Genomic DNA, 11,216 nt, shown 5'->3' on the forward strand with positions numbered 1-11,216 from the left:
AGCCCTCTAGACATGAAATAACACCCTTTAGTCAAACGTTTAAACTGTGCTCCATGACAAGACAGAGATGACAGTTCTTTCTCACAATTAAAAGAAAGCAAACATATCTTATCTTCAAAGGAGCGCCATCATAAAGGAGCACGTCAGGAGCAGAGAATGTCAGAGAGAGCTGCAAAGAAAAGCAAACAATCAAAAATCAATACATGCTTTTAAGTATACAGAAGCACCGCGATAAAGCGGCATTTTGTAGAGGAGCGTCCGTGTCCTCTGTGCAAACAGCCCCTCTGCTCACATCCCTCCGTCAGGCAGAGAGAACGAGAAAGATAGAGAGAAGCAAACAAGCACAGCGCGGGAAGAATATCTTATAACATTGAGGAGTTTTAGTTAATATGCAATACATGCTCTGATTGGGTAGCTTCTAAGCCATCCGCCAATAGCGTCCCTTGTATGAAATCAACTGGGCAATCAAACTGAGGAAGCATGTAACCTAAATTAAAAGACCCATTGTCCGCAGAAAGCGGCGAACCAGCGAAAAATCTGTGATATATGTTTAGATGTGCTTACATTTAAAATCCGCGATAGAGTGAAACCGCGAAAGTCAAAGCGATATAGCGAGGATTACTGTATATATATATATATATATATATATATATATATATATATATATATATATATTAGCAAAATACCCGTGCATCGCATCGGTGAAGTACTGCCTTAAAATATTTATTAAGAAGAAAATTAAACCTTTTTAAACTGAGGGAAAATAATTATTTGTTAAGGATCTCTTTGTATACCACATTGTGAGTTCGGCCCTCCGGTTGTAATATGACCAAGCTGTGCACTGAGCTTACTCTTGAGCATGCAATGTACAGTTGGCCATGTGAACAGTAATCTTGTTTCAAATCTCACAGCTTGGATTGCTGTTGTCATAATCGGTTTGAGTTTCATGGTTTGTTTCAATTACGACAGTATTGGTAGGACTTGTGTTGAAGAGACATTCGGCATCTGTCAAGCGTTGTAAGTATACAACCGGTTTCATCGATAACTTCACATCCAGCTTTTAAGAGTTTAAACATTCATAAACGTCCACTACTGAAATCGTCACCTGTCAATCTAAGATGTTTAAGAGGCATTGGCGGTTGTCGAAAGGTGTAAAATATTTGGCCATTTCAGTACACTTGAAAGCGACAACCGAAGAATTCACCAGCAGAGATCAATTGACAAGCAGATGCATAGGTGAAGGGCTTAAGCATTTCACTCTTCTAGTGCTCCTGTGTAGAATAATTATCTCCTGTACCGTCATCAGTCCACACCTTGAACCTGTCCCAGTCGTTCAATACATAAGACACAATGTTCCTCCGGATATCAAGAATGAGCCTGATATGGCCATGCAATATGTAACAAAGAGAATGGAAAAGGTAGGAGCCATCTTCGGGCATGGAAACCACTCGGTAAGTGACAGTTCTTTGATCAATGGTGATTACCTTGATAGACATGTTAATGGGGGTACAGTTGGAATAATAAAGGAAATGGGTACCTGAACAATTTAAAGTAAGTCTAAAATACCTACACAATAACTATAATCGTAATAAATGAACAATAAAACAGCGGAGAAGCCGTGGATTAAATAAAAAGGCTGTAGTTATCAGCAGGGAGACGTGAATCCCGTGGCAAAGCAAGGAAGGGAATGTAGAGATGGGGTGACGGACAGCCTTATATAGGCAGGCAGCCAACAACGTGGGAGGCATTGGGATGGGGGACCCAACGCCGCCTCACACGGTGACCGAGCTGCAGGCTATGGACGTATATATGTACGTAAGTAGGATTCAGTTAGCGTTGGGAACCCGCGTAACAAATTTCTTGAAGATGGCCCCATAAGTAACAAAGACCGTTGAAAAGTTCAATATGGCCGCCGACAGTGGCATCATACCACCGAAATAAGTATCACATTTCAGCCTTATACCTACACGGGAAGTTGTAGAATTAGTGACGTTGGAAAGTTCAATATGGCGGCTGAGAGTGGCGTCATACCACCGAAATAAGTACATACATTGGTTTCGGTTAGCGCAGGGAAGCCACCTACCAAATTTCGTGAAGATGGTAGCCATGAATAAGAAAGTTCAACATGGCGGACGTTGTTGACCGTTATGACCGTTACGCGTAGAATTTCAAAGTTCAGTCTTCTACCTACACGGGAAGTTGGAGAATTAGTGATGAGTGAGTGAGTCAGTGAGTGAGCGAGTGAGGGCTTTGCCTTTTATTAGACTCATCAATAATTCTCCAACTTCCCGTGTGGGTGGAAGGCTGAAATTTGGCAGGTTCATTCCTTACAGCTTCCTTACAAAAGTTGTGCAGGTTTTATATCAAAATTCTACGCGTAATGGTAATAACTGGAAGCTGTTTTTCTCCGTTTACTGTAATGGAGATGAGCTTCAACGCCGTGGGGGCGGAGTTTCGTGTGACATCATCACGCCTCCCACGTAATCACGCAGTACATAGAAAACCAGGAAGACCTCCAAAAAGCGCTGAAGAAAACATGCATTATATAATTGAGAAGGCAGCGAAACAATAAGAAGCGAGCGAGTGACATATACAACCATATTCATGAGTTCTGCTACTTCGGAAACAAAGCACGATGTAAACCTACACTTTAAATTAAGTTCATAGACAGGCTGCGCTGGCATTTGTAATTTAGTGCCTGCCCATATAAGGCCGTCCGTCAGCGGCAATCCAATAGCAAACTCCCACTAAATATTCACGGGTGAAGGACTGTGCTTATGGAGAGGAAGATGAGATGGTCAGGGTGGTGTTTGACACAAACTCAGCGAAACTGCCAGTTTTAAGTGCCAGGACTAAGGTAACATTAAATACAGCCAAGGACATAGCACGAGATGGCACCAGCACAGCTGGGAACCTTCGATGCATGTACACCGAGCGGCTCACGTGAACTGGACGCAGTGCACAGATAAAAGCAACAGTTCCAAAGAGCTGAACAAAACCGAATTACACAATTGAAAAGGCAGCAAAAAATATGAAGCGTCTGATACATACAAGCATATTCATAAATCCAGCTACTGCGGAAACAAAGCACACGGTGGAAAAAGTCAATGTCCCGCTAAAGGAAGACAGTGTAAAAAAAACCCGTGCATGCAGTGTGTCAGGTCTCAGATAAAGAAGAAGACGAGCTGTTTATTGATGCAGTAAGAAACGAATCGATGAATGAAACCTGTCATCTTTACAACGACTGACAAACACGGAATGTAACTTGAACACAACACACCCTACAAATACGAACCTGATTGAAAGAAATAATGATAATCAAATCCTTGATGACAGCAACACTCAGTAACACTCACAAAACAAATAATGTATATTGACAGTCATGTTACGTTATTTTTAAAATGTTCCCTTTTCTTTTTCTAGCTTTTTTAACACACTACTTCTCCACTGCGATATGTAGATATCCCGATCTACATACTCGAAAAATGGATACTTTATTCGCCATGGCATGCAGGCTGTAGTGCGCGTCAACTCTATCTGAATTACGCGATCACATTTGAAAAAATATATCTTTTCAAGTTCTATTTAGTCCATATGTGTCAAACTCAAGGGCCGCGAGATCATTTTATATACTGTATTATTGTTATTAATGGCCCGGGTGTATGAAGCGCTGGTAACACAATAAACTACAGATCCCATAATGCAGTGCTTCAGCTGCCTTGCCAAACACTTACCGCGTTAATCAAGTCTAGCTTATGATGCTGCAAGTTATTGCGAAGCTAGCTCACACGATGCTGAAGAGAAAAGTTGATTCTGAAAATAGAGCCTTTAAAAACCGATGGGAGGCTGAGTATATGTTTACTGAACCCGTGTGTCTCATTTGTGGAGCTAATGTGGCTGTAATTACAGAATTTAATCTAAGACGGCACTATGAGACAAAACATCAGGGTAACCTGAATGCAATGCAGAAGATACAGAAAGCAGAATAATTAAATAAGAATCTGACACTTCAGCGGACGTTTTTACCGTGCACAATCACAAAGTGATTTCAAGTGAAGCTGCTTTTATGGGAGACACAAATGCACCAGTACACCTTGCCCCACTTTCCCTGTTGCCAAGTAATGTTATACCAAGTCATCACTACGGTGTTCCCAAATACGCACTTTGCTGATAAACTGAGCGCACTGCGCACTGAGTTTGCACGGCGCTTTGGTGACTTTGAAGAACAAAAAAAGTCCGTCTACATGCGGCTCGAACCTTGTGCATGTTTGGTACCACATATCTGTGTGAGAAGCACTTCTCAGTGACAAAGACTAACAAAACAGCACACAGGAGTCGCCTCACTGATGAGCACCTGCAATCCATCCTGAGAATCTCCACAACAAAGAACCTCACACCAAACAGAAACGAACCTGTTGCCAAAAAAGATGCCAGGCGTCCAGCTCTAAAATGACATATGAGCAAAGACAACTGAATGATTTGATTTGTCATTGCTGAAAGGAACACATTTTATTTATATTTCCAGGTTTTGTTATGCAGCATGTTCATATTTGAATTTGTATAATTTTGACAGGATATATTTTTATGGAGAGCAAAATCTTTTGGGATATTTAAAATCTAAGATTATTTTTATATAAAATTACATAAGAGTAAAGAAATTTGAATGTTTGTTCTTTTAACGTTTACTTTATTTCTAACTTGTATAATTTAGACAGGATATATTTTTATGGAGAGCAAAATATTATAAGTTGCTTAAGGTTTGAGTTGATTTATTCACAAATAATATTCCTGTCTGTTTTTACCATTCCTACCAAAGATATTTCTGTCGACTAAATAAAAATTCCTTCTATTTAAAATTTAAATAGAACTTGAACAAATACGATAGTTTATAATATCCACGCAGACTTGAACGTAAGAGCGAGAGTTATCCATTTTAACAAGCAGCGTATTGCACTGATACGAAATAGCTGTGTGTGTATATATGTAGATATGTATGTATATGTATATATATGTTTATAAATGTGTGTGTGTATGTATATATATATATATGTATTTGTGTGTATATATGTGTGTGTATGTATGTATGTGTGTATGTATTTATGTGTGTGTATATATGTAGATATGTATGTATATGTATATATATGTTTATATATGTGTATATATGTTTATGTGTGTGTGTGTAAATATATATATATATGTATATATATATATATATATGACAACAACACTCATCACTCACAACAGTGACAAAACAATTACATTGACAATCATGTTACGTTATTTTCAAAATGTTTCCTTTTCTTTTTCATTGCTTCTTTAACACACTACTTCTCCGCTGCGAAGCGCGGGTATTTTGCTAGTTAATAAATAATTGTAAAGGATAAATAAATTAACCTAAGGTAAACTATCAAAGAGGAGGGAAAAAAATAAAATTCTTGTCCACACAAATGTCAGAGACACCTCTCTTTCCTGAGCTAACAGGTCATCTGGCTCCTCACCGAGATGTAATACTGCATAGACGAATTTAGTTTAATGGGTTTGGTTGAATTTGACAGATGGCTGACTTTAGGTCTGTCATTAATGGTGAGACTTCTATTTCTGACATTATGTGTATTAACATGATCAAAATGGTAATGATTCAGTAACCTATCAATTAAATGGCCTCTTATATGACAATACATTTTGTAATATATTAAGATTATTCTATATTAGATTTTTTTATTACAAATAATCCAAACAATAACAGGAAATCAAAACAATAAATATATATGGGTCATATAATATATTGTATATATACCCTGTGTATGCAAGCAGGTATTCAGTAATAAAAAAAAATCCTAAATGTACAAGTATTAGTAATAAATATCCTAACTTAGTTATATTTATCTGAGCTACTTGATATTTTTTATATATCTTTCCTGAGAGTATAGCTTATTTTGATGAACAATTGTTTTCATCTAAGTGCCTTATTAATTTCTTGAGTAGAATGGAGCCAAAACATACGTCTTTCAAAAAAGCTTATGTGTTTTATGCTTAAAAAGGAAATGTGTACAAAAACGTTTTGATTCTTTTTGCCCATCAACAAGTTTTTAAAATGTTTGGTTTGCTTTTCAGTCATGCATTAATTAGTTCTTAGTCTGTATGTGACTATTTTAGGTATAGCAGGAAACCTTTTTGTTATGTTTTAACCAATCATTTTTTCCCTTTTCTTTCACTTTGCTCCACCACAGGGACTTCACTATCCCCTACAAGTGCTTCAAGTGTTTCCTTTTCTACCCAGACTATAGCATCATCTGTACCCATTTTAAATTCAACAATAAATAGCACCGCTTCTTCAACCTTAACATCATCTTCAACTTCCATAGGAAATACAACAGTCATAAACTCAACTTCTTCAACTTCAATGTCAATGTCAACTAGTACAGGAAATGAAACAACAAACAGCTCCACTTCAGCAACTTCAATTTCAATGTCAACTAGTACAGGAAATGCAACAACAAACAGCTCCACTTCTGCAAATTCACCATCTTCAATTAGCACAAGTATGACAATAAACAACTCAACTTTTTCAACATCTTCTACAATTAGCGCACAAAGTACAACTACAAATAAATCAAATTCTTCATCTTCACCGAGCACAGGACATGCAACAATCAACAGTTCTATTTCCTCAAGTTCAACATTATCTTCAGTTAGCCCAAATAGTGCACTAAGTGGCAACAACTCTACTCCCCAGAATGCAACATCATCTTCGGTTAACACAGTACCCGTCTCTTCCACCACTAAGTCTACCACCAAAAATTCTGCCACTCTGATATCCTGTTCAATTTATAAGACTGCACAACTTCTTCTAATTGCTGTGTTTCTTAATCAGGCATTTATTTTCAAATAAATATTAAAATTCAACTGATTTAAAGTTGTAAATCAACCTAAAATTTGATCTTTCATATGTATATACACCTAATATATATATATATATATATCAATTTGTATGTCAAATTAAGACTTAATAGTTTGCAGACATGTGCATGATTGGTACATATGTGTTTTATGAAGTATAATTTATTCCAAATGTACAGATTGCCTGGAATGGGTGTTGAAAACTGAAAGGCAATTGCACCATTCTCAGTGGTCCAATGAGCCAACTTTACTGGTAACTGGGATACTGAGTCTAAAACCAGAACGATGGAAAGGTCTACAATGCATCTAGCAAGAAAGGCTCATGTTTCTACCACTATGAAAGGCATGCTCTGTTTTATTTTTTAATTGGTTTTTTATACATGTATTTAACTATGAAAACAATTTGCCACAAGTTCCAAAAATTCTTTAAAATTTAAAAAAAATGATAATAAATATTGGTATTGGTATTGTAAGACTGAATCCATCCAGTCATTTTTTTCTAAAAAAAAAAAGAAGGAATTGTAATTCTGAATTTTTTGTTGGATGAAAAGCATGCAGTCATCTACTTCTCCAATTTGTCAATGAAATATTGCTCTTAAAATAGGGGGATAAGGCATATTATTGAGTTTGGCTCCTTGATTTATGTATAACAGATAAAACAATAAAAATATCTCACACTCCATGATCTTTATTTATTCTTTAGTTATTGTAAATACTTTAATTCTATGGTCTTTTTGACTGTGTTTGACTTTGTTTGATGTGTCAACTATCCTTCATTAAAATGCAATTATAGGTAATTACTTTAATTATACAGGATAAGAAATGAAGTACTAATTTTATACTTATGAAATCTTTAAAAAATCTGCTTCTGAAATAACACTAAAATCAATTTTTGAGTATACCCAAACAGTGCAAGTGCAACTGGCTTTAAAATACTTGCATTAGTGTCAAAAAACTCTGGAAGTGAGTTATGCATGCAAGACCTAATAAAAATTATTTTAATATGTCCTCATTAGTATATGGCTGATGCCAGACACCAAAAAAGAGAAGAAGACACTAGTAAAGACTACACTCTTAAAAGTAAGTTGCCAGTGTGGTTCTTCAGGAGATGCCATAGGAGAACCATTTTTGATTCACAAAAGACACAACCACAGGAAGGTTCCGGAAAGAATTTACATCCTATTTAGATCCATAATAAGCTCCAGTAAATAACGATAAAGAGATGGTAACATATTTGTGAAAAAACCATGGATCATGCCTTTAAAAAAGACTCTTGCTGCAAACAATAAGAAAAGCTAAGTCCAGGTTTTCTTAATCTCTACGCATTCTGCTAGGTAGCCTACCAAACATTAAAGATTTCTGCTTTGTTCTCCATATTAGGAATTTTTCAAAGCATAAAGAACTAACATCATATGCAAAGAACCTTTCCCAGAAGGAAATGGTGCTTTGCCAAGCAATAGATCTACATGAGACCATGCTATCTAGTAAAGAACCATAAAATGCCATTAAAGAACCATTATTTTTAAGAGTGTATGCAATATCTGTTAAAGAAATCTTATGGAACATTTGCCCACAGACTGTTGAAAGTGTACTGTTGGTGTCACTTGTCTTTAAATGAATAGATATGTTTACTATTCAATTCTTACTAAACATGATTGTTGTAAATGCAAAAAAACATAATTCATGTCATGGCAATATTGTACTTTCATGTACTTGAATTCATTGAAGAAACATTAACAAAGGGATTGCAGTAGATGATTCCTGCCTTGTAGCCAGCATTGTCAATAAGCCCCACAAACACAGGCTCTACTGGGCAGTAGGCCTTCAGCCTTCATAGGTTTGATCCTCACTATAGGGGCCAACTTCTTGGCCTAACAAGCCTGCAGGGAAAAAGCCTGTAATTGTTTTAAAAAAACTTATCAAAGCCCCCCACCAGAAGGAAAAACTATCATAAACTTACAGTTTGTAAAAGGCAGAGAAATGATCTTTAAAATTGATAATAATAAAAATCGACAAACAAGTTCAAAAAAGCAAAAATGAGGCAAAAGGTACAGCCTGAAGGCAAAAGCTGAAGAAAACAAGTCTCAATACACAAATCTAAAATTCATAATCCTTAAAGTGAGCAAAGCCAGCTAAACCAGAGAATACAAAGATCAAGGCAATATTCAACATAGCCACTTCAAAAAACAAAATCAAAACAATCCATTGCTGAGTACTCCTTGGCCTTCTCCTAATAAAGGCAGAGGGAGGTACCAGCAGCGATGATGTCATAGTGGCCCAGCCTCTTGAGGCTCCACTCAAAAAACACATGATATACCGGGACATTTCAAGAGACAGTACAGATTATAACAAAATAACAGAAATTACATAACAAATAATTATTTAATATTAACAAAAACCACAAGAAAACACATAAATGCACAGTGATATTCAATACAATTAACTATTACAATTAACTGTTAATGGATATAATTCTAATCTCTAAAATTGTTAGTACACTAATTTACATTTCATTGGGAGATCCACTATTCTTATTGTATATGTATAGTTTAGTTTAAACCTGTAGAAACTAGGGAAAGGAAGAACTGGGAGCATAGGGTCTTAGGAAAGGCCAGATTAATACATAGATAATAATTTCAACATAATTTCAAGTTTTATTTTATATTGCATTACCTAACTATTACATGGCTGCAACATCATTAAATGAGTACATATAAAACTGACACAGCACTAAAGATAACAAAAAAGAATACCCATATATACTGAAAAATTAGAAGTAAGAGCAGTCACCTATTGCTTGCTTTTTTATATAAATAATAAAGGTTAAATAACTGAACTAGTGCACAAACCTCACGGCAGAACATAATTATGTTTTTTGCAATAATAACATTTTATTTTCTAAATTGTATACATCCTAGAGGCCTAATTCAGTGTTCCTCATTGGATGTATAAATGGAAAACTGTCAAGCAGAATAATATGGAAAAGTATATCTATCTCTCTGCCTGTCTATCTATCTATTTATATATTTTAAGTGGTTAAGCAAAAGATTTTAACAGATTGTTTTAAGGAATGGTGTGAAGTGATACACACAATATTAAATTCCAAAATATAAAAATGAGACCCATATTTGATCATAGCATGGAAAAAAAAACATTATGCTCAAGGCAGATTTGACAATGATTCATATTAAGTGCTTCACAATTTTTGACTAGTTCACAACCAGTCAGTGTACACAAGTAATTAAAAAGGCAAATAGTATAGGAGAGATAATTGTGCTTTGCGGAGAACATGTCAAGACAGTTTAAGCTTAGGTGCCAGATGGGAACATTTTGGTGTCAGAGGGAAACATTTTTGTACATTGAGTGGTTTACACAAAGAAACATGTAAATATTAAATGTAAAAGCCAGTAGGTGAAGGGGCAATAGGCAGCCATTGTTGGGATTGGGGTGGTAAGTGGAAAGGTAAATTTCCTGAGTAAACTGTGTTACAGGTTATTGTTGCTGGCTATCTATAGGACATAGATATTTACCTGCTTTGATCCTGTTGTTTAAACAATGAAAATAAGGTTATTGTTGATGGTTGTCTACAGGATGTAGATATCTACCTGCTTTGATTCTGTTACAGGTTATTGTTTATGGCAGTCTACAGGTTGTAGATATTTACCTTCTTTGATTCTGTTGCTTACACAATGAAATATGTTTACACTACTGCTGATCAAAGCCAATTGATATGTACCATTGTTTGATGAATTGTCTTGTTAATCTAGGCAGAGACTGAAGCAGATATATGCTTATTTGCATTGGGTGATGTGGAGATAGCATAGAGTGAGGAACGGTCCACTGAGAATGCTGCCAAGACCACTCGGAAAAAGGCATAGGGGCTCTCTGGCAGATGAGGGCACGTGGCTTGCAAGACGTGAGGCACCTGGATAGCGACACCTATGTCCAGGGAGGAAGAGGCAGTTCCACCAGAGAGACACTGGTTGTAGGTCCAGCAAGAGAGGGAAGACTCATTAAAGCGCCGAGTGAAACAGTCAGACAGGAAGCGATGTGTGCTTAGGTCGTCATAGCAACCCAAAAGTGCAGACGTGTACATGATTGGTCCACGAGGAAGAGACGCTGACAGGGATTCGATAATTTTGGCAAAACTTCTGTTGGGAAAACAAGCATCCAGCGAACAGAGAGTATCCATGGACAGTTGGACGATTAATTGTTGTGGTAACACAGTGTGCAAATTGGACTCTGCAACGCTAAAGGTCATATTCTGCACTTTTATGTCTTTCATGGACTTTTAGAGTATGGACTGTGTATTTTCT

The 11,216-nt window shown here is 36.4% G+C and overlaps 1 protein-coding gene across 2 annotated transcripts in view; it reads left to right on the plus strand.

Moving 5' to 3' along the window:
• LOC120535882 (uncharacterized protein DDB_G0271670-like) overlaps positions 1-7,582 on the plus strand; it is a 54,797-nt gene extending 47,215 nt beyond the window's left edge. For both annotated transcript variants that reach the window (XM_039764032.1, XM_039764031.1), the window contains exon 2: positions 6,231-7,582. In XM_039764032.1, coding sequence (XP_039619966.1) covers positions 6,231-6,892 — 662 coding nt within the window. In that variant the 3' untranslated portion in view covers positions 6,893-7,582. The remainder of the gene's footprint in view (positions 1-6,230) is intronic.
• Positions 7,583-11,216: the final 3,634 nt, after the last annotated feature.

This window comes from Polypterus senegalus, chromosome 9 (assembly GCF_016835505.1).
Source record: "Polypterus senegalus isolate Bchr_013 chromosome 9, ASM1683550v1, whole genome shotgun sequence".
NCBI classification, from domain to species: Eukaryota; Metazoa; Chordata; class Cladistia; order Polypteriformes; family Polypteridae; genus Polypterus; species Polypterus senegalus.